The 24,697-nt window shown below is 45.2% G+C and overlaps 1 protein-coding gene across 8 annotated transcripts in view; it reads left to right on the forward strand.

The window, feature by feature from the left end:
* Positions 1–24,697, forward strand: part of NPHP4 (nephrocystin 4) — a 172,056-nt gene that overhangs the window by 92,256 nt on the left and 55,103 nt on the right. For 6 of the 8 annotated variants that reach the window (XM_061601417.1, XM_061601422.1, XM_061601421.1 and 3 more), the window contains one exon: positions 22,123–22,181. In XM_061601417.1, coding sequence (XP_061457401.1) covers positions 22,123–22,181 — 59 coding nt within the window. Of the gene's footprint in view, positions 1–8,431; positions 8,639–15,065; positions 15,181–22,122; positions 22,182–24,697 lie in introns of those variants that run through there. The other 2 variants (XM_061601424.1, XM_061601425.1) reach the window with 2 other exon arrangements.

Below are 24,697 nucleotides of genomic sequence, written 5' to 3' on the forward strand. Positions count from 1 at the left end.
GTTGATCTGTGCCAACTCATACAGGGAATAATTTTCATTGGGGACTCACAGCTCACTCTTCCAACTCTAAGCAGGCATGTGGGAACCACTCTTTAGAACATGCTCTTTCCCGACATGCTCGAAGCTCACCATAGGCATTGCCATATTACCGGTGGGGCTGGAGACCGACAGGGCCAGGCTGATCCTCTGGGCAGCTGTAACCAGATCAAGACTTGAAGTCTCCTGCTCAGAGCTGCGGAGGCCAGTGCCTTGAAACGGGCCATTTTTATTATTTATTTATTTATTTATTAAATTTTTATACCGCCCCATAGCCGAAGCTCTCTGGGCGGTTCACAACAGAAATTTTTAAATTAGTAGTTGTGTGTCCAAATGGACATCCAGTCATGGCTAGTGGACACCCACTAAATATGACTTGGCTGCATAAAAATTGTGTAATGAAACAGGAAAAAATAATTTAAGATATATAATATTTGTAGTAATATTAAAAAGGTTTGAAATGAAGTCACAAGAATTATTTCAGACATTAGTTGTGGCTAACTACTAAGTGGAGCAATACTTATAACGGAACTATATGAAAAAAGGTGTTAATACCAGGGGTGTGTAGTGGATTGGATGAATCCCAAATTTTGAACAAAAATGGGGTTTTGGAGGGATTCAGGGCTCATCTGAGGCACAGTGAGATCTCTCTGAGGGACCTCCAAAGTGCTTTGTGACCCCCTTGTGGGGGGCAGTTCCCATTTCTTAAAAATGAAACTTTTTACACAGTTAAACTTCGTTTAAACTTCCTTCCTGGCTTGAAGCAAGGGAGCAGGATCCCAAAGTGCACACAGAGTGGCAGGGGAGTATAGTGGTGAGAGTGCCAGACTAGAATTTGGAAGACCCAGGTGCAGATCCCTACTCGGTCATCAAGCTCAGCGGGTGACAGTGGACCAGCCACCATTTCTCAGGCTAACCAACCTTGCAGGGTTATTGTAAGGATAAAACGGGAGTGGAGAGAGAACAGGAGCTCCCTCGAGGGGGAGTAGGAATTAAACAGTAGCAAGAAAGGTTAGCCGCTGGCATGGTGGGGAGTGGGCGGGGCACCCATATTGACCACAAAGGGAGAGCAGAGCCACTCCCTGAAAAGAATTGCTCCAAGCAGACGATTCCTGTGACCTTGTCTGGAAAACTCACGTAGTGCACGGCGGTTAGTTCTGGGCTAACGTAAGCGAAGTAGCACATCCTTGCCCTGAGGTGTTCACATCTGAGTGTTTGGCTGTGGGGAAGACAACCGAGGGGAAGTGAGCTTAAAAGGGCAGCGCCATCCAATGTGTGTTTAAACAGAAGTGAGGCCTGCTGTGTTCAATGGAGTCTATTTTCTAGCAAGTTTCTTTGTTATTTACTTCTTATGCTTTTTCAAAAATATATCATGCTTTTCATGATTTTTTTTAAAAATCCAAAGTGGTGAAGATAGAAATACCAATTATAGAATGCAATTAAAATGGTTGTAGCTGCTGCCCCTTTCCTCTCCTGGTCCTTGCAGCACTGTGACTGGTAAGCATTCAGCGTATCATCTGGTGATGTCTTAGCCAGCCAACCTCTCTGTGAGGCGGAAGCAAAGGGGGCAGTGGCCTTGCGCTCTCCTAGCTCAGCCTGGGCCTCTGCAGTGGGATTTTGCCTCTTTCCAGCCGCTCTTTGCCAATTCTTTTCAACCCTAATTTGCTGAGGACCTCATTTCCCCCTCTCCATTTGGTCTGCTGATCTCTCCTTAATTGCTGGCTGAATACAGCTATTCACAAAGCACCAATGTCATGCTGATTGAAGGTATTCAGGGACAGAGCCGGTTCTGTTGCATTTTTGAGAGGCATTTTTGAGAGGGGGGTCACAGTTGCTGGCAGCCTATTTCAGAACACGCTCCTGGCTGCTGCCACTGAAATATTACCAGCAGGAAAATGCAGAGCTCTCTCATTGTCTTTGGCCCTTGCTTTGTCTGTCTGCTCAGTTGAATCCTTAACATTGCATCCATCGCTGCAAAAGAATCTGTGGGCTCTCAGTGATTCTGTTACATAGTAGGCTACATCCAAAGTACTAGACCTGGACCCTGAGAGATCTGCCTTCCAGTCTCTGTGCAGAGATTATTATTCAGCCTGGATGTGGCAGCCAGGTGCAAAGGGCAGGCGCTGCTTCCTAAACACCGAGGGGGAAATGCAGAGGAGCTGTGTTTGGCTGTGCCTTCCTAAGGCATAGTGCATTTTAATATAAGTAATAACCTTTATTGCTCAAAGCCATTAGCCACCACAAAAAACCAAAAATGCATAAAATACACGAAACACTACAGAATACACCAAAAACATCCAGAAATAAATATATACATTCATACATAAAAACCTACGTTAGTAGACGTATGCATGTAAATTTAAATCAATGAAAACAATATCAAACCGACTCTAATTGTTTTACATACTTAGCCCTGATCTTCCCGGCTGCCAAAGCAAAGTTGGTGACCCGAAATGTTATATGAGTATCCGTACCGACCAGAAGAATGGATATTAGTTCCGGCACAGGCCTATCCGACATAGGGTGGATTATGGGAAATAAAATTTTAGACCTGGGATCTTTATAAAGAGGGCATCTCAGAAGGTAATGGGCCACATCCTCCACCTCACCCGAATGACATATACAAACTCGAGAGTGGTGGGGAATGTTAGCATAACGACCCTCAAGGATAGCCGAGGGCATGGTTTGGAGGCATAAGGCAGTAAAAGACCTCCTCAACGATGGAACAGAAAGGAAGGAAAAATATGACTCCATGCTAAATGTTGTCTTGTACCAAGGGTACCATAAGGAGAAGGACGTTTGGGAAGCTGAATAAAGCATCCATCTTTGGGCATATAAAAAGATCCTGTCCTTCAGCAGTTTTTTTGCCCTCAAAGAAAGGTGTGAAGGTAAAAGGGCTTTGGAGATCCCGTAAGCGGCCAATTTAGATTTGGTTCGATTTAACCAAGTAGAGTGATAAGATGATTGGAGTTGTTCGAGAAAACACTTTTTAGGTAGACAGGAATCATCCATGCTGGCAAGCCGCAACCAGTAGGAAGCCAAAGCGGCATGGGCCAGCGATTCTATCGGGTGCGAGCCAGTCTCTAACCTTAATAGAGAAGCTGGCGTGCCACGGGGGGTAGCCAGAATAAACCTGAGGTAAGCGTTCTGAACTTTTTCAAGAGAAGAGATGTTGCCATAACCCCAGATCTCTGCCCCATATAAGAGCTGTGGAATTATCTTTCTGTGAAAGATTTCCAGGGCAGGGGGAACCAAACTACCTCCCTTGCGGGTGAAAAAACGGCATAGCTGATGTATAGAATGGGCAGCCTTCAGACTGACAGAGTCAAGATGGGAATTCCAGGACAAATTGGAAGTAAAATTAAGGCCCAGGTAACGGTAACTCCGTTGCTGTTGTATAATCTTGTTATTAAGTCACCAGACGTGTTTGGTTCGTTTTTTCCCAAACACTACCACTTTCGTCTTGGAGTAATTAATGAGGAGACGTTCCTTAGCACAAAATAGGCCCAGGCTGTGTAACAGCCTCCTCATTCCAACTTGAGTGGTTGAGATGAGGGCCAGATCGTCGGCATAAAGTAAAACAGAAAGTTTAACAGATAAAATTGAGGGTGGAAAATACATTGAGCCTGAAAGTTCCTGTACGATATTGTTTATATATAAGTTAAAAAGAAAGGGGGCTAGTAAACAGCCCTGGCGAACCCCACGATAGGTAGGGATCGCCTCTGAAAGTTGACCATTAGCCCCTAGTCTCACCCTAAGGGATGTGTCAGAGTGCAAAATTTGCAGGAGTAGAAGTAACCGTTTGTCTATATTTGTAGTGCCAAGTTTCTGCCAGAGGCATACTCTGTCTACCAAATCAAAGGCAGACGAGAAATCCACGAAGGCAATAAATAGTTCTTTTCTGTTATGGAATGCATATTTCTGAATGAGATGAAATAAAACATAACAGTGATCAATCGTAGATTTACCTTTAACGAACCCAGCCTGTTCCAGTGCAATAATGGCATTCTCATTAGTTCACCTGTCCAATTTCGCTAGAAGATACTTAGTGTAAAGTTTGGACGCAATGTCCAATAGACTGATCGGCCTGAAATTTTTGGGGTCGGACTTAGCGCCACTTTTGTAAAGTGGGATCACCGTACTAATTCCCCAGCCCTTGGGGACATCACCATAAGAATTTATAAAGGTGAACAATTTGGCAAAAACAGGGGCCCACCAATCGGGATTCGACTTAAATAGCTCTGCTGGAAGCATGTCCTCTCCAGGGGCCTTATTGTCAGGCACCGAATTGATCAGTAGAACAACCTCCACAGGGGAGACCGGTTCCCATTCCGGGCAAAATTGTAAGGATCTGGATAAAGTGGTAAGGGGAGACTGGGAGCAGGGCAAATTATTTTTATAAAGAGTGGAGAAATACGAGCTCCATTGATCCAAGGTTATTTGATTATCGATGGCTGCTCACTCCCCCTTCAGACCCTTCAAGACAAGTTCCCAGAATTTGGATGCATTTTTCTCTAGGGAGGCGAGGCCCAAATCCCTCCATTGTTGCTGAATATAATTGGCTTTTTTTGTGGTTAAAAGTTTTTTATAGGACCACCTGTATGATAAATAGGCATAAAAATTTGCTTGCGAGTCCACCTGCCTTAGGGACCTGATGGCCTGGCCTAGCTTGTGTTTCGCTACTACACAGCAATTATCAAACCAGCCGCTATTCTTCGGTATGACAGATTGAGTGGTAGACAGCAGGGGCTTTAGCTTCTTAACAATAGAGTCATACAAGCTAGATGGATCAAATGAGGCCAGAAGGCAGACTCTCAATTCTGACATCAAGGGAAGATTTAAAAAGGAGTTTATGGTCTCATGCAATTTCCCGTTCCAACGAATCCCGCTGCCCCCCTGGGACGTTAGGGTCCCAGACGGGGTGAAAGTGCTGGGAATGGAATGCAGGGGAATAGAGAAGAGGGAGTGCATGGGCACGTTAGGTCCAAACCCAACACGCAAGCTGTCACTGTCTACTCAGCTCACATACACCCGGGAAGGTGCGGAGTTGAGAGCAAGAACCTATTGCCAGAGGGCAGGAAATAACACACAATATTACCTTTGCAAAGGGGTCCCAAGACCTGCCAGCAAGTTGCCTTTCAGAAGTGGGAACCCCGTTTATTGATACACACAAGATTTGTATAGTTTCCCCAACGGTTACAAAATGGGGAGCAGACGTCATAAAGAATAGAAAACATTGCTAGACATAGTAATATCTAAGATATGGAAAAAGGGGTGCTTAGGATAACAAAAGCCAGGAACATCTTGCCTTCTTTCAGACATGGGCTTGCATAGTTTCTACGACCTTGAGATAAGCGCTCAGAGTCAGAGGAACAAAGGATAGATAGGAGCAGGGGAGGTTCGGTTACAAGTAGGATCATTAAACTAAGAATACACTCAGGTTACATCTTCTACATTTGTAAGAGTATGCGTGTCAAGGTCTACAACCATGTAAATGAAGCACAGGCATTCTTTTGTGATACAGTTGGTAACATCATATGAGACATTGAGTATAGATATGCACAAGGAAATGGGAGGGGAGCACATTTCCAGTTCAATCAGGCTTTTATTCACTTAGCCACTGGATTGTTTGGGGTCAGGTCATCGGGAAATAAACCGATATCTACTTTATATCAAGTCAGTAATATTTCCATACCCAACAGGCATATGGTCGCTCTCAGATCTAGATGTTACCCCAAAAAAATTTATATGGGAAATAAGGGGTTGGGAGAGGACCATATAATCAATTACACTCCTACCTCTCGGGCCGAGATAAGTATGCACGTCAGAATCAAGATTTAAATAAGAACCATTGCATACAAAAAGATGGTATTTGTAAACAAGTTTAAAGAAAGATCGCCCTGCAGAGTTTATGGCAGCATCCTTAGAGTTCCTACAGGGGAGGGCAGAAAGGTCGTCCGAGGACAGCCCCAATTTACTGCCAATAACCGAGTTATTTAAGCCTAATCTGGCATTAAAGTTGCCAGTCAGCAAAATTAATGGATCCTGAAACTGCTGATACAAGAATGTCAGTACCTGGTCTAGATCTGACCAAATCAGGGGGCACCCGTGCTTGGCTCTCGACGGAGGCACATAGACATTGATCACAATTATTTCAAAATTCTCAGGCCAAGAAATTTTAGTAATCAGGATGTTATTTGACGGAGTCACAATGATCTCTGAGACAGTTGTATTCCAGTCTACTGAAATTAAAGTAGCCAGCCCTCCCTGAGGTCTACCCCCCTTATGAGATCTAATAGCAGGGAGGGCACAAGCAACATAGCCGGGAAGGGAGGGAAAAGTCGAAGGAATAATCCAGGATTCTTGTATGCATACAATCTGAAATCGCATACAAAACTCGATAAAACCACGGCCTGCCAATTTAGTTTGCCAGCCCGCCACATTCCATGAGACAGCTGCAAGAGAAGACAGAACTGGACGCGAAATGGGCGAGGATTGTCAAGGAGAGCTGGATTCCTCCTGGTGGATTATTGCCTCGCAAGTCAGGGCAGGTCTACAGACATTCGAGTGAGGATGCGGCAGAGGAAGTAGTTAAGATGGCGAAGCAGAGGTGTGGCCTCTGGAGGGTGAGCCTAATTCGAAATCCTCCAAAAATCTTGAGTCAGTCCTTCTAGCCTGGAGGTTTTTGAGTAGGTTTTGCAATTTGTTAATGATGTCCCATTGTGCATATTCAGGGAAGGTGGAAAAGTTTGTTACAAGATCTTCCTCACCTTTGCAGGAAAAGTTGAAGGATATGTCCACTTGGTCACAAGTGCAAGCCAGATCTGAGGTCCGCTGCTGGGACGCATTAGCAGGCGGCGCAGTAGTAGGAATGCTTGCCTCGTCCATAACAATAAGGTCGTGACTAGCGAAATCTGAACCAAGGAGACTATTTTCGCTGGGAGGCTTAGTAGGAGTAGATTCTATAGCATCCCTCGGTGCAGTAGCCCCAGTAGCTGGTGGAGAGGTGCATGACGGGTTCCATTGAGAGGAGGAAGCCCGATCGGGGTTCGTAGGGCAAGAATCAATAGTCGCAGGAGCGATGCACCCGTCCGAAGGTCTTAACGCCCTCTCAGGAATGGAAACAGATGATAATAGAACAGGACGCCGCCGAGGTATATACAGAGGTTGAGGTTTCGCTAGATTTAAGAAATGTCTTTGAGTATAAATTCCATGCCTAAGTAAAAGGTGCCTGTTTGCAGTTACCCAGCTTACCACCTCTGGGTTCTTAAAGGTGAGGAGGACCGACATATTTGTGGAGGAGTTGGAAAAGAAGTCTACTTTTACAATGTCCTCTGGGTTTATAAATGCCAGGTTCAATGATTGTAAAACTTTACAGACATGGGATATCCTCTTAACATAGTGTTCTCTAGGGCTAAGGCCAGGAAAGTTTAATAGGCCTGTCTTGTTCCGGCTATATTTTAAAATCCAATGCTTCGCTTCACGAGATGAAGGGGACGCCTTCGAGTTGTGTTTCAAACTGTCCCGCCTTTCGGGACTCAAGATGTCTAGGGAAATCGCATCAGCAGAAGGTAAGGAGACCAGGGATGAAGGAGGCGGCTCAATTCGAGGATTAGAGGAGGCACCTTGGGGAGCAGTTGATCGAGAGCAGTTCCCCTCTGCAGTCCCAACATTCAATAGCGCCTCCAATATTTTGAACAGCTTATGAAAATTCATCTTCCTGCCTTTCGGATGTTTGTACCTTTTAATGTTTTTAGATTTTTTTACATTTAAAATGGCTTTGTGTGTCGGTCTGCGTTTGCAAGTCCAAACTGGGGTCGGTTTGACAGCAGGGATGTCATGCTTGAAAGATGAGATTAGTTTTGCGAATTCCTCAGTAAGTGTTCTTAATAAGCATTTGGTCTCCGAGATAAAAATTTTTATACATGCAATCTCACTCGAGACTATCGCCAGTTGGGAATTCAAGCGCTGATGATCAGAAAAGAGAAGGGTATGACTGATACCTTCATTTTCCAGGATGACTGCAGCTGACAGATGGCGAGGAGTCGTCGAAGGGCAATGGGGACTCGAGGCCTCAGAAATGCCTGTAACAGATACTGGAACTTCCCTGGGCGTACAGGGGTGGGGCTTTATCGGGATCTCAGCCTGGGCCAGCTCCAAGGCAAGGTTCAAACTAGCTGGTAATGACAACTCCTGTAACCTGGGCATGTCTCTAAAGTCTATAGACCAGTCCAGTCCAGCTCCAGTGGGAGAAGCAGACAGAGTAGAATTGGATGGATGGTCAGGCTCCTTTAATTGTGAATCAGCGACCGGCATGGAGGGGCAAGCAGCTCTCTTCTCAGCTTTATTTGGGAGGAGGAATTGAGTAATTTTAAGTTGTTTCACTCCTCCTAAAGGCTCTCCTATAATCTCCTCCAGCTGAATTCCTTCGTCACGGCACATTTTCCTTGTGTGTACCATTATTTATGCACAAGGCTCTCCCACATAAGGTATCATAACTCAGGCCGTAAATCGCGGAGCCTCTAATGAGAGAGAATGGGAGGAAGAGAAAAAGCCCCAAAAGCAGATTGACCAACCTTCACAATATCCTCTCAGCTGGCAGGTGCGTGCTGATAAAAACAGGAAATCTCAGAGACAATTTAACAAACTCAACCCTTGACGCTGCTCGGAGTAAGAATTAAAGTTTAAAGAGTGTAGGAGAGCGACACAAACAAACTCCTACTAGCTCGGCAGCCATCTTAGATCCTGACTGGCGATTTCTGAAACAACCAGTCATGAACTGAAACGCATCTATCCTTCAAAATTTACACTTCTCCAAATTTTGCAGTGTAATTCTCTAACAAAAAAAAATGCATTAAAAATAATGGGGAAAGTGCCCACAGAAATATATATATTAGTCAAAATGACATGCAAAATTCATTATAATAGGGGAAATTGCTTGTAAAAATGTTAGAGAAAACTCTGTAGGAAAATGAGTATATTAGGAAAAATGTGCATGTAAATACAAATTTTCATGCAGACTCTTAAAAGAAATTGTGAACTAATGTGAAAATGGGGTGATGTGAACTGGAAAAATTAGGAATTGAGAGAAACCAAAACTGACAGATTTATCCATTCTTATGTCTTCCTAGCAGATGTCCAGATTCATGGATTGCATTCACACCCCACACGTTTAGTGTGGGAAATCTCAACCATTTATGCGTCAGCTGCCTTTGCTGCAAAATTGTACCCAAAGTGGTTCACAAGATGTCAAATAAACAAGTTGATTAAAAATATTAGAAATAACTACAAATAATCATCATGTCAATAAATAAAAACATCATTTTAAAAATGGTATAAAACAATGCAAATAAAGTAACCTCATTTAACAATTTAAAACTAAAGAGGAGAGAGTAATAGAAAAGATGCCAGAATACAAGACTGGAGGGGGACACCACCATTCCAAAAAGGCTTGCCACAGAGGCTCACCACCACAGTTAACTTACAGAGAGGCAGCCATGCTTGTACCATGTTTGTGGCACCCTTCCTCCCAGTGCTCAGCAACTTCTCTCTCCTCCTTCAAACCCCATGTGCAAGACAAAAGTTTCGATATTGCTCAGTCCCTCTGTCGACCAAGTATCCCTTCTGGCAATACCTTCAAAGCAGGAGCAGCTGGTGGTGGTGGTGGAAGTCCCCTGCTCCTTGATGTTGATCTTTCCACCAAACATCCATTCATAGGCAGATGTCACCCTTTTGCAACCTCGGGCCAAGATCCCATTGGGGGGGGGGAAGAGGTCTCCAATCTCTGGAGGTCATGGATACAATTTAAATCTGCCCTGAGCCTGGTACTCTTCAACTTTTTAATGAATGAAAAACCTTGAAGAGTACCCAGACTTGAGACAGAGCCAAATTATGTCCCTGCACTCCAGAGATTTCTCTTGCTCTATGGCACTGATGCTGGGAACAGATTTGCAGACAAGACAAAACTGGGAGGAACAGCTAACCTCAGAAGAGAGGAATAAAATTCAAAATGATCTTGATAGAATGGGAAACCAGGATGAAACTTTGTTGTTGTTGTTATGTGCCTTCAAGTCGATTATGACTTATAGCAACCCTGTGAATCAGTGACCTCCAACAGCAGCTGTCATGAGCCATCCCGTTCAGATCTTGTAAGTTCAGGTCTGTGGCTTCCTTGATGGAATCAATCCATCTCCTGTTTGGCCTTCCTCTTTTTCTACTCCCTTCTGTTTTCCCCAGCATTATTGTCTTCTCTAGTGAATCATGTCTTCTCATTATGTGTCCAAAGTATGATAGCCTCAGTTTCATCTTTTTGGCTTCTAGTTTAATTTGTTCTGACACTCAATTATTTGTCTTTCACAGTCCATGGTATGCGCAAAACTCTCCTCCACCACCACATCTCAAATGAGTTGATTTTTCTCTTACCCACTTTTTTCACTGTCCAACTTTCACATCCATACATAGAGATCGGGAATACCATGGTCTGAATGATCCTGACTTTAGTGTTCAGTGATACATCTTTGCATTTGAGGACCTTTTCTAGTTCTCTCACAGCTGCCCTCCCCAGTCCTAGCCTTCTTCTAATTTCTTGACCATTGTCTCCATTTTGGTTAATGACTGTGCCGAGGTATTGATAATCCTTGACAAGTTCAATGTCCTCATTGTCAACTTTAAAGCTACATAAATCTTCTGTTGTCATTACTTTAGTCTTTTTGATGTTCAGCTGTAGTCCTGCTTTTGTGGTTTCCTCTTTAACTTTCACCAGCAGTCGTTTCAAATCATTACTGGTTTTTAAGAGTATGGTATCATCTGCATATCTTAAATTATTGATATTTCTCGCTCCAATTTTCACACCTCCTTCATCTTGGTCCAATCCCGCTTTCTGTATGATATGTTCTGCATATAGATTAAATAAATAGGGTGATAAAATCCCCCAGGCACCTGGTTGGCCACTGTGAGAACAGGATGCTGGACTAGATGGGCCACTGGCCTGATCCAGCAGGCTCTTCTTATATTCTTATGTACACCCCTGTCTCACATCCTTTCTGATGGAGAGCCAGTCAGTTTTGCCAAATTCTGTCCTTACAGTAGCCTCTTGTCCAGAGTATAGGTTGCGCATCAGGACAATCAGATGCTGTGGCACCCCCATTTCTTTTAAAGCATTCTATAGTTTTCATGATCTACACAGTCAAAGGCTTTGCTGTAATCTATAAAGTACAGGGTGATTTCCTTCTGAAATTCCTTGGTCCATTCCATTATCCAACGTATGTTTGCATTATCTCTGGTGCCTCTTCCTTTTCTAAATGCAGCTTGGATGTCTGGTATTTTTCGTTCCATATATGGAAAAAGCCTTTGTTGTAGAATCTTGAACATTACTTTACTTGCATGGGATATTAAGGCAATAGTTGGATAATTACTGCATTCCCTGGAATCCCCTTTCTTTGGAATTGGGATATATATTGGAACACTTCCAGTCTGTGGGCCATTGTTTAGTTTTCCATATTTGTTGACAATTTTTTGTCAAAATTTGGACAGATTCCATCTCAGTAGCTTGTAGCAACTCAGTTGGTATGCCATCTGTTCCTGGTGATTTGTTTCTTCCAAGTATTTGAAGAGCAGCTTTCACCTCACATTCTAAAATTTCTGGTTCTTCATCATACGGTTCCTCCATGAATGAATCTGTCATCCTTGCATCTCTTTTATGTAATTCTTCATAGTATTGCTTCCATCTTCCTTTTATTTCATCTCGGTCAGTCAGTCTGTCCCCCTGTTGATTATTCAACATCCCTACTCATGGTTTAAATTTCACTTTCATTTCTCTGATCTTTTGGAATAGGGTTTTTGTTCTTCCCTTTTTGTCGTCCTCTTTTATTTCTGTACAATAACTATTGTAATAGTTCTCTTTGTCCCTATGTACTAGTCGTTGTATAGTTTCATTTAGGGTTCTGATCGTGTTTTTAATCTCCTTTTGTGTTTGCTTTCCTTCTCTCTTTAACCATTTGAAGAGTTTCTTCAGTCATCCATTGAGGTCTTTCTCTCTTTTTAACTAGAGGTATTGTCTTTTTGCATTCTTCCCTGATAATGTCTCTGACTTCACTCTACAGTTCTTCTGGTTCTCTATCAACTAGATTTAAAGCCTCAAACCTGTTCTTTATTTGATCTTTATATTCTTCTGGGATGTTATTTAAATTGTATTTGGGCATTATAATTGGTTTGTTCTTCTTCTTTAGCGTTACTCTAATTTTCAATACGACCAGTTCATGATCTGTACTGCAGTCTGCTCCTGGTCTTGTTTTTGCAGAAAGTATGGAACTTCTCCATCTTCTGTTTCCAATTATATAATCAATTTGATTCCTATATTGACCATTTGGTGATGTCCATGTGTACAGTCGTCTTTTCGGTTCAACAAACACTAGTGCTCTACATTTAGGTAAAAGTGCCCAGATATGGGATGGGGGATTCCTGGCTTGCTGACAGTATGTGTGAAATGGATTGAGATATTGTAGGTAATCACAAGATGAACATGCAACAGCAGTGTGATGCTGCCCCCCAAAAAGGATAATACTTCAGGTGGCGGTGGCTGATAGAATAGTTACACCATAGTTCTCAAGTCATGGGAAGGAGTGGTTACACTTTATTTTGCATTAGGCCTCCTCTGAAGTACTGTGTCCAGTTTGGGGCACTGCAGGTTGAAACAGGTTCAGAAAAGGGCAGCAAAGATGGTCAGGGTTATGGAAAAGGTGAGGAAATGTTGCAAGGAATTGGATTTGTTTAGTCTGGAGAATAGAAGACTGGGGGAGGATATGACAGCCCTCTTCAAAGACCAGAAGGGCTGCCGAATAGAAGAGGGCAAGTGCTTGTTCTCTGCCACCCTCCAGAGGGCAGGACTGGATCTCAGGGACTTAAGTTACAGGAAGGTATATTCCACCCTTGAGAGCAGGAGGCCAGCTAGCTGGGGGAAGGCCCTGCCTCTAGGGCTTGGAGGCAGTCTCCAATTTTCATTTCTGGAGGAGGCCAGGTTGCCCCCTCCAGCTCTTGTGTGACCTCCTATCTCACGGAGCACAAGCCAGACAATTAGCCCAGGGGTGGTGGTGGCTGAGAAGAAGATAAAAGCAGCACCAGATGCAAAATGTTCCTTGGACCAGAGGGACTTGGGCTGAATCAATCGCCATTCTGCATGGCACACAGGGAGATGATGGACGGCCCACACAGTCTCCTCATCCACTTCCTCACATTGTGGCAGCATACATACCATTTGGAAAAACTGTAAGAACAGTTCTGTAATGAAACCAGCTCTTCCTCACAGGAGGTCTTCGAACAAAGGTTTTATAGCTCCAGATTTCCCTGCATCAAGCAGTTGGGTGGACTAGATGGCCCCCTCCAGTGATAGTATATGATTCTATAACCCAGCTGGAGAAAGTGTCTGCTTCGTAGAATTGACCCAGTTAGAAATTTTCAGGTAGGAGCTAGCCATTTTGGTGGAGTAGAAATTCGCAGTAGCTGCTGCTTCCTCCTTCATAGATTACTCACCATGAGTGATCCCACCCAGTCAGGGATCACACAATAAAAGAGTCGGCTGTGGAGACCTTGTCCAAGTGCCTGGAATCCGTGAGTGGATGGATGGGAAGGAACAAGCTGAAGCTGAATCCTGATAAGACCGAGGTACTACTTGTGGGGGACAAAGGAAGGTTGGGCGATATTGACCTGAAGTTCAATGGGGTGAGTCTACCCCTGAAGGACCAGGTCCGCAGCCTTGGGGTTGTGCTTGATTCCAGGCTGTCCATGGAGGCTCAGATTTCGGCAGTGAGCCGGGCAGCCTGGTATCAACTACACCTCATATGAAGGCTGCAACCCTACCTTCCTGATCACCAACTCCCACAAGTGGTACACGCCCTGGTCACCTCTCGTTTGGACTACTGTAATGCGCTCTACGTGGGGCTACCCTTGAAAACGGTTCGGAAATTACAACTTATACAAAATGCGGCGGCTCGATTACTTACGAATAGTCGCTGCTGGGATCACATCACACCAGTGTTGTTCGATCTACACTGGCTTCCAGTTGTTTTCCGAGCCCAATTCAAGGTGTTGGTATTGACCTTTAAATCCCTACACAGTTTCGGCCCAGTTTATCTCATGGAGCGCCTTCAACGCCACCAATTATGCCGCCCGACAAGATCGGCCACACAGGGCCTTCTCTCAATCCCGCCAACAAAAACAGCCAGATTGGTGGGTACTAGAGAGAGGGCATTCTCAGTGGCGGCCCCCACTCTTTGGAACTCCCTCCCACAAGATCTCCGGCACGCCTCTTCCCTAAATGTATTTCGGAAAGCCTTAAAGACCAGGCTCTTTCAACAGGCCTTCGGGGTTTCTGGGGAGGGTTAACTGCTATAACTGTAATGCCTCCTGCCCTCTTTTAATACTGTTGTTGCAGATTTATTGATTTTACACTGTTTATATTGTATCACTGTATTTTATTAATTGTATTTTAATGATTTTGTACGTTGCCTAGAGTGGCCATTGGCCAGATAGGCGACACAGAAATTAAATTTATTATTATTATTATTATTATTATAGGATGATGTCAGAGTGCTGTATAGCCAATCAGATTTGATTACATGATGACATAAGTGAGGGCAATGCAAATGAATGAAATATCATTTTTGCATGGATTGCCAAAAAATTACTGAAGGGAAAGGAATGTTATTGGCATTTCCCAAAATGGTGACTATTTCATCCTAGTCCTCTTGCAACCACAGCTTTAGCATTGGGCTGTCCTAATACTGTGCCATCTGTATTTCCTAGTGAAGGCTGCTTGTCTTTCTGCTAACTTGAGAGGGGTTGCATCCATCCGTCACTTTGTGGTGCCAAGCAGGCCGCAAGCATCTCAGCAAAGTGTCCTTGCATCATGTGTCTGACAATAGGCTTTGTCCTAAAAATAGATCTGACCCCCTGCTTGCTGTTGCTTGGGACAACTCCAGCGACGGCTGTGCACTTTGCCACTCTGGCTGGCCCAGGCTTGTGTGCTGATGGCCGCTGTTACTTTAAGTTGGCTGTCCTTGAGCAGCTTGGCTCATAATCTGGAGAGAGAAAGAGAAACTTGTTATTACTGCTTTCTAGGAGAGAAGGAAGGAGCAGTCTAGGGCAAAGGTAGGCTATCTTTTTTGGCTCCACAATCCAGATCCTTATTACGATTGGCCTCGAGGGCCAAATTGATAGATGGGCAGAGGTGCCCACCTGTCAATCACTTGAAATTAAGTAATTTGGTTCTTTGAAATCCCAAAGTTTCACTACAACAGAGCGAAGCCCCTTCATTTTAGCAGGGCTTTCCCATTTATTTATTTATTTACATTTACACCCCACCTTTCCTTGAAGGAGCTCACGGTAGTGTGTGTGGTTCTCCCCTTCCCAGTTTATCCTCACAGCAATCCTGAGACGTAGGTTAGGCTGAGAGACCATGTCTGGCCCAAGGTGAGCTTCATGGCTGAGAGGGGATTTGAACCCTGCTGTCCCGCTCCTAGGCAAACACTCTAGCAAACCCTTTCGTTATTTACATTGAGTCCTGCCAAACTGAACAAGGTTTACAGACGGACACACATCAGCTGATGAGCAGGTGCTTAAATCCTGCTGCCCTGGCTGCAAGCTGGTGCACGCAACCAACACAGAGGTTCATCCCACCCTCTGCCCGTAAGGTGAAACCACCTGCCCATCAGAGTGATGTTAGCTGATTGAGAGATGGGGGTGGTTTTGAAAAATGGCCTTGCGGGCCAAACGGGAACCCCTGGTGAGCCAAGATTGTCCCACGGACCGGAGGTTCTCCACCCCTGCTCTAGTGAGATTAGAAGAAAGCCGTATTTGAAGCATTCACCCCAGCAAAGTCATCAGTGACGTGAGCTTTTCCAGTGACTGTTCAGCCCATGGTGCCTCATGCCTTTTCTAAAGACCATGGATGAACGTTGGCTATGAGCCTCATATGGGAGGGCATTTCACCAGGGGGGGGGGAGGCGGATGGCTGGGGCTGGAATGGAGAATGTCCAAGTCTGTAGCTTGGAGCTCATCTAGGCTGATCAGCTGCTCCTCAAGCTGTGAACCTCGTATGGAATACCTATTCCTGTGATTGGCAGGCAGAATGGAGCCTCTGGATTGGCCAAGCCTAGCATAAGTACTAGAACTATTGGCTCTAAAGAAGATAAGGTCCTACCCTACACTCTATCTAAGCAACCAAAAGGTGGCAACTGGAGCAGAGTCCTCATGAGCAGGGACCCTGAGGGTGAGGGGTGACATGATTGCCCTCTTTAAGTACCTGAAGGGCTGTCACATAGAGGAGGGTACAGATTTGTTCTCTGCTGCCCCAGAGGGTAGGACTAGGTCTAATGGTTTTAAGTTGCAGGAGCGTAGATTCAGATTGGACATTAGAAGGAACTTCTTGACAGTAAGGGCAGTTCGGCAATGGAACCGACTGCCTAGGGAGGTGGTGGGATCCCCTTTGCTGGATGTCTTCAAGCAGAGGCTGGACAGCTATCTGCGGGAGATGCTCTAGCTGTGGATTTCCTGCTGTGAGCAGGGGGTTGGACTCGATGGCCTACAAGGCCCCTTCCAACTCTATGATTCTATGACCCATACTTATTTTTATTTAACAAAATTTATATACCACTTGATTGTGAAAAACATCTAAGTGGTTTACAAAAAACATTAAAATTATCAATAAAACAGATTTTTTAAAAAAACAATTAAAACATCAACAGACTAAAAAAAATAGATATCAGCATCTGTGTGTCTGGATGAAAATGGAAATGGACTTACTTCAAGTCAATCCCGACTTAGGGCTACCCTATGAATAGGGTTTTCATGGTAAGTGGTATTCAGAGGGCGTTTCCCATTGTCTCCCCCTGAGGCTAGTCCTCCCCAGCTGGCTAGGGCCTGCTCAGCTTGCCACCGCTGCACAAGCCAGCCCCTTCCTTGTCCGCAACTGCCAGCTGGGGGGCAATTGGGCTCCTTGGGACTCTGCCGCTTGCCCACGGCTGCACAGGTGGCAGGGCACGTCACCCCTGAGCCACTCCCTGTGGGGGTGATCTTGAGCTGGCCCTTGACACCCAGGAGACACGAGTGGGGATTTGAACTCACAGACTCTGGCCTCCCAGCCAGGCTGTCCTCCCCACTGGGCTATACCAGCTGTGGGCTTGCCTAAAAATAAAATACAGCGAAGGTGCCTGCCTGATGTCAATAGGCAAGAAGTTCCAAAGAGTAAGTGCTGCCACCCTGAAAGAATGATTTCTTATAAGTATAGAACCTGTAATAGGGCCTGTTCCACAGACACGTAGGAGGGAGACTCTCCCTGCAGCCAAACCGAAGCTAGTCAGATCATGTACACCTCATATAGTTCCATGAACAAGTTGGGGGGCTGGGCTTCTCTAATGAACGCCTAGCAGGGAACTCTTACCACGATCAGGTACTATGATGGCAGCATGGCTTTTGAAGTAGGTTCAGGTTCTGAATGCCCCAGCAGGCAAAAAAGGTGACAAGGAATGATGTAAAAGCCATGAGAAACCTTAAGTATTCGGAAGCGTTCACGTCTCATTAAGCATCCCATTTAACCAGGGCCGTATGGCTGTAAGGGAAATCACAGAGCATTACAGTGATGAAGGAGCTGCATTTTGCAGCAAAGAGGTACCAAAGTCTAATCTCGGGAGGGGAGGGGAATGGGATCCTGGGAAATTGCTGGGTGAAATAGATACCAAACCACTGAATTTCTATTTATTTAATATCCCACCTTTTTTCTAAGAAGCTCAAGGCAGTGCATGCAGTTCACCCCTTCCATCCTTTTGTCCTCCTAGCCTGGGAAAGTGTGACTGGCCTGAGATTGCCAAGTAAGTTTCATGACCAAGTGGAGATTTGAATCTGGGTCTTCTCTCCTCCAACCCAAGTCCTGGTCTGACAGTCTAACCGCTCCACCACAGTTTCCGGCACACACTGACAGTCCCACATCTCCAGAGGGCAGATAGCAATCAAAATCCCCCCCCCAACTGCCTCTTCAGGACCAGGTGGACTGGGGATGAGGCCATGCAGGCCATTTACACTTCCTTCTCCTGAGTTCTGGGGGATGGAGGGAATGAGATGCAATGGCTGAACTTTATTGGGAGAAGGGCAGGGGGAGTGAGACGCTGTTAATCTTACATGATCACTCAGTAGCTTTTGATACCATTCGCCATGGTATCCTTCTGAGCCAACTTAGGATCAGAACTACCATAAAACACTATCTCCAAGGTTGGTTTCAGAGAATAAGATTGGATTATTGTCTTGTGGCCTCCTGGCATTTGTGCTGTGGGGTGCCGCATGGTACCATCTTGCCCCAATGCTGTCTAACATCTATATGAAGCCATGGAGAAGTGGACTTTAGGAGATTTGGGGTGAGGTGTCAGCAGTACGCTGATGATACCCAGTTCAATTTCTCTGTAACATCTGAATCAGGAGAGTCCGGGCAAGCCCTGGACTGCTGCCTGGACTCGGCGGTGAGCTGGATGAGGGCCAGTAACCTGAGTCTGAATCCTAACAAGACAGAGGTATTGTGGGTTGGTGGTTCCCGAGTTCAGATAATTGGTCAGTTGCCTGCTTTGGGCGGAGTCGTACTCCCTCTGAAAGAGCAGGTTTATAGTCTGGGGGTGCGCCTGGATCTGTCTTTGTCACTAGAGGCCCAGGTGACCTCAGTGGCTAGGAGTGCCTTTTACCAGCTTTACCGGTAAGCCAACTGTGGCCATTTCTGGACTGGGATGGCCTGACCACTGTTGTCCATGCACTGGTAATCTTCAGGATGGATTACTGTAACACGCTCAATTTTTTTAAAAAAAATGTTTTTAAAGATGTTTTGTTTTAATGATGTTTTAAAGTGGTTTTAGTGCTTTCGTTTGCCTCCCTGGGCTCCTGCTGGAGGAAGGGCAGGATATCAGTCAAATAATAAATAAATAAATAAATAAATGTGGGGCAACCCTTAACATTGGTCTAGAAGCTGCAGCTGGTGCAAAATGCAGCACTGAATTGCAAAGAATTGCACTGTCTGCCTGTTAGTTACCAGGCTAAGTTCAAGGTTCTGGTGTTGGCGTGCAAAGCCCTGTACAGCTTGGGACCAGGATACCTGAAAGATACCCAGGCTACCACTGTGATCTGCAGATGAGAGCCTCCTGCGGGAGGTCTATTTCACACTACACAGGAAGCAGACCTTTAGTGTTGTGGCACCGACACTTTGGAATTCCCTTCCCTTAAAAATTAGTCAGGTGCCATCTCTGTTACCTGTCTGGCGCCTATTGAAGACCTTCCTCTTTCAACAAGCCTTTTAAGTAGAGACCGTATCCCAGTCTGTGTCTGTGTTGGAATTGTTTTAAAGATGTTTCAAATGTTTATTTTTAAAGGTGTCTTGGTTTTAGTGTTTTTGTTTGCCACCCTGGGCTCCTTCTGGGAGCAATGGCAGGCTATAAATTTAATTGTTGTTGATGATGTTGGTAATTTATTAAATTTGTATCCCACCCTTCCTCCCAATAGGAGCCTGTAAAAATGCTATCTAGGCCCGGCTGTGAAGGCAGGACTCACATTGCAGACATTATTGAATCCCCACATGTAGGGTCTCACATATAGATGAATGGTTGCCATTCACTCCTATGGAGCAAAGTTAAACACTATATGTGGGGGCACCATTGCACCTATGTCTGTCCACAGATCCCTCATTATGGGTGGTCTGACCTCCACCAAAAGGGACCCCCATGGATTTCCACATAGACTATCCGTGTGCTTCCCCAGATAGAATCCTGAAGTCCCTGCCCATGGACACATTTTTGAGCAAGTGTTATGGGCACCATCCCCTCTTCTCTGCCCCTCCCTCAGATCAGCCCCTGCCCCCCCCCCCCAGGAAAGAAAGTATGCACACACAAAGTTTGCTTTTCCAAAGGTTCTGGGTAAAAGTCAGAACCAGTAGAATTAATCTGAGCCTTGAAAAGTACATAAAGTTGGAATTGGAAGTGGGGGAAGTGTCACTCTTCCAAGTTCCTTCATCAGCTGTACGTATTTTTCAAGTGAGAAAAAGCCAATGATCTTGACCACCTCGTGACTGAGAAGGCAGTGGGAAGAGGGGCACAGAGGCTTTGTGGGCATCAGGAGAAGACCACAAGGGCACCATTGTGCCCACAGGTACCACATTGGTGATCCACATGCACCACCTGTTGTGATGGTGGGCAACTTGCTTGTAGGGCACTGTATAGGCCTGCATTCTGTGGCAGCACTGAAAATCCTTAGAATGTGACACTGGGCATGGCGCATCAGTTCTGCATCCCTCAGCTTTCACTTATAAAATCGAGACAAGTTTCCAGCTTTCATGGGTATGGAGATGTGCTTGAAAGCACGTGGCCCTTTTTTTCCTTTCTTACTTTGGAGAGGTGGCCAAATAGGCTTTCTAGCAATTAGTTGGGCTTCAGAGCCCCACAAAAGTTTGTCTAGGTGCAGGATTTTAATCATTTTTAGCACAGACTACAACCAAACCTTGATTGTATTCCAAGCCATGAAAAGGTGAATGGTTTCTCTTACCAATATATCTGATAGATATCAGAACAGCCTAAGACTCCAGGGAGTGACCTAGCAACAAGGCTGAAATTCACTAGGATCCCTCTCAAAACCTCAAACTTATAAAACCCTTCTGGTACAAGCTGGTTCTCTTGCTGTTTAAAAGCCAGAGGAAATGGAAGACTCTTCACCTTGCTTTTGGAGTACAGGCCCTGATGACTTTCTTGAGAGTTTGGTTTAATAATACAGTCCTGTACACCCCCAAAGCCATATGTCAAGAGGATCTCTGTGGACCATGCAGCGTGCTTTTCCAACTCGTTCCACAACTATGGGGCCACCACTGAAAGGGCTCTATTACGGGTGGCTAGTAACCTGATAGTCTTAACAGGTGGGCGCATAAGCAAGCCTTCAGAGGTTCATCTCAAGGTCCAGATAGGTTAGAATGGGTGTAGGTGGTGCTTCAAGTAACTTGGCCCAAACCATTTGGTAGCACTCTTATCAATCAGAGTTGGAGAGGCTGTATAGTGTAGTGGGTAAAGTGTTGACATAGGAGCTGGGAGACCAGGGTTCAAATCCTTGCTTTGCTCACTGGGTGATTCTGGGCCAGTCACAGTCCCTCAGCTTAACCTAGCTCACAGGGTTGTTGTGAGGGTAAAATGGGGAGAAAGAGAACAATGTATGCCACCTTCCGCTCCTTGGAAGAAAGGTGAGATATAAATGTAATAAATACAAATAAATGAAATAGAGCCCTTTCTCCATACCAACTTGTTCAGGCACTGAGTTTGGCTGGGGGCAGCTGGAGCTTCTTGTCCCACCAGGAGACATAGCTCACTGCGTGGTGTCAGAGAACAGAGTCTTCTCTGTGGTGACACCACAGTTATGGAATCCTCTCCCCTCAGAGCACCCTTCACCAACCTGGTGCCTTCCAGCTGTTTTGGATTTCCACTCAATTGTGTTGGTTGGAGGGTGTTGCAGTGCGAAAGAGCTGGAGCATTGCACAGGGGGTTGGACTTGATGTCCTTATAGGCCCCTTCCAACTCTACTATTCTATGATTCTAGGATGCCATGCTGGCAAAGGCTGCCTTAGAGGCAAAGATGGCCACAACCTTGTCAGGATCCCACTGGCTCGTTAAGACTCATTTAATCTCCCCGGCCTTTGCAGAGTTCCTTTAAGCCACTTCGGGTTCCAGGATTGTTTGAGCTGCTTGTTCTGAGTTATCAGATGCAAATACTGTATTTTAATTTTTAAAATAATGTTTTAGTAATATGCTATTTTATTTGTATGCTGGAAACCACTTTGAGGTCCCACTGTGATGAAAAAACAGCCAAAAGCACAATCAATCAATAACTGGCTAATCGAGCCACACCACATTCATCATTTCCCCCTCTTAAAAATGTGAGTGCATTAGATCTGCAGGGCCAGCACGACTTCTGCGTAGCCTGTGACTTGGTCTTAAAAGTGCCTGACAGGTCCGCTTGAAAAACTCCGCAGTCAGACTTTGCCTCCTGCTGTGCCTAACCTTCCTTCCTTCCTTCCTTCTCCCCCAGGTTCTCCACCTTCCCCTAAGATGCTCGTTTCCACCCAAGATTACTCCCAAGGCCCTGGGGTAAGTAGCTGCACCAGTGGTTCCTATCTGTTGGCTCATTACAGGAAATGAGCAGACGTGATCATTTAATGCTGTGTTCCCAAAGCTTTTAATCACAGAGGCTCAGTTTCCTGAATTGAAACTGGAAGCATGCTTCACCAAGAGGTTCACTCTGAAAGACTGAGAAATTATCTGCTCTCAGATGAGCCCACTCCCTGTGTTTTTGTGTGAGTCATGGCAGGTACACTCAGCACATCTCTGTACCTGGAATGTCAGAATGATCTAATCTCACCTAATGCCGGGAGCCACATAACAACTACCAACTACCGGCAGTGGCTGACTGAAAAGTGGCAAGCTCTGCGCATTGACTCAGTTGGAGATGTAACAAGCAGCCTCATCTGAGCCATTGTCTATCAGGAGTGATTTGATGGTCTGCTTGTCTCCAGGGTGGAAGAATTACCTGTCCCAGCAAAGGATGACTGGAAGAAGGCCAACCCTGAGCATTGGCACAAAGGGTAACACCCTGCGGGGGCAGGTAATTCTGTATTAGGAATGATTCAGTGATCCAGCTGGCTGTGCCTAACACAGGCCAGATCAGTGACTCATGCAGAGATGCAGTGGGGAGACTCCTCTGTTCGTAAGCACTTGGGGGTCTCAGGAGACTTTAATTTTATTTTTCTGAAGTTGTTCATTTATTTCCTGTGGCACACGATTTGGGAATTACTGGTTTGATGTCTGTATTTCGTTTTCACTGTACGGTCCCAGTACTTGTCCTTATCTTTCATGGAGGGCAGCCCCAGTAAATTAAGGAGATTGGGCTCCAGCAGAAAAAAAGCAGGGAAGAAATAAAGGAGCTTAGTGGGTGAACTCGCCAGGAGAAGCTGCTGGGATTTGAAGGCAGAGGAGAGGGACTGGTGACCCCCTCTTTGCCATCATTGGATGGAAAGATGATGTTGCACAAATCCCATTTTAAACAGGATGCAGGATAAAAGGGTGGCTTTGTGCTGGCCACTTCTGTTCTCCCCTCTTTCATGCCACATTCACACAGAAACACTCCCTCCTTTACAATTGCTCACTGGTGCATTGTTAAGCTTCATTCTTTTGCAATAATGCTCAGGATTTGTTGTGGTTAGAGAGTTGGCCCATGACTGGGAGCCCCAGGTTCAAATCCATGCTCAGTCGTGACACAAGCTGGGTGACCTTACGCCAGCAGCTCAAGCCTACCTTGCATGGTTGCTGTGAGGGTGACTTAGGGAAGGGAGAACCTTTTATGCTGCCCCTGAGCTCACTACTACTACCACTACTACTACTACTACTACTACTAATAATTTAAATAAATAACTAACAATCCTTTTATGAGAATTATATTAGATGTAGATGCAAGTTCCTTAGATTAAAGACCTGCCTTTTTGCTGTATAAAGTGCCAAGAATAATTAACATTATTTATTTAAAGCAGAAGTGGGAAATCCCGCACCTGGGGTCCAAGTGAGGCCCTTCAGGACTCTGCCCAGGCCACACCCCCTCTCCCCAGGACATACCCATCATGGGCCCTGCCTGAAGTACTTCCACTTGACTGGAATATGTCTGCGAGTCTCGTGCTTGCCTGGGTGGAGGATGGAGACCTGTGTGTGTGTGTTTGTGTAGGAACCTCTGACTTTTGCATGGCTGGCTTGTGGCCTCCTGTACAAAGGGAAGAGTCTCATCCGTTGCTGTGCCTGCTTTCATTTCTTCCTTGCCCACCGCTGGCAGGCAACCACCAGGAGGTTACCTGTGAGGGAATGTGGCCTTAGGGCTAAAAAAGTTTCCAAACGCCTGAATCAACAGATTTGTAACACACACCCCTTCAGCTGGCAAGTCGGTCAGAGCAGCTTACTTAAGATCATTAAGAGCAATAACGTATCATTAAAACAGTAAAGATAGTCTATTTACAGAGGTGGCAGTGATGACAGTTCGCTTTTTCCCCCTGCCCTGCTCACATGGCAGTGAGTTCCAGTGGCTTTTGTGAGTGGAGGAGGGGCCAAACAACATCATTGCCAGAATTTATTAGCGATCATGAGCATGCCTGGTATTTTCAGAGTACCTGGGGAGAGTGAATTGGTGAGTGAACCCACCCTTGCCTCCACCTCATCTTTCTGAGTGTAACCTCCAAAGTCGCAGAATGAACCAGAGTAACATACTTGCTTCAGATAATTTGCTCTTTACTCAGAGTGATTATTTATGTTCAGTTCTGAGTTTGCTACATGAGGGGTGTACATGACATAAAAACCAGAAGACCTTCCTGGGGAAGATTTAAACAGCAGATAAACACTTCACATAAGCCACTGTAAAATCTGCGTTGAAAAAATAACGTGAATCAAGTTTTCCACTTCCTCAGATCCACCCTAGAAACAAGTAGCGATAGCAATCGTCGTCATCATCATTGGGGTTTTTAAAAACCACTATAGACAAATGTTACAGAAAATGCTTTCCATAACAAAGTTGTAGCATAATTTCTTGGGAGTCAGTCCAAATGAAAGCAATAGGCTGAGCAAATGTG

Source organism: Rhineura floridana, chromosome 18 (assembly GCF_030035675.1).
Source record: "Rhineura floridana isolate rRhiFlo1 chromosome 18, rRhiFlo1.hap2, whole genome shotgun sequence".
In the NCBI taxonomy this organism is placed as follows: domain Eukaryota; kingdom Metazoa; phylum Chordata; class Lepidosauria; order Squamata; family Rhineuridae; genus Rhineura; species Rhineura floridana.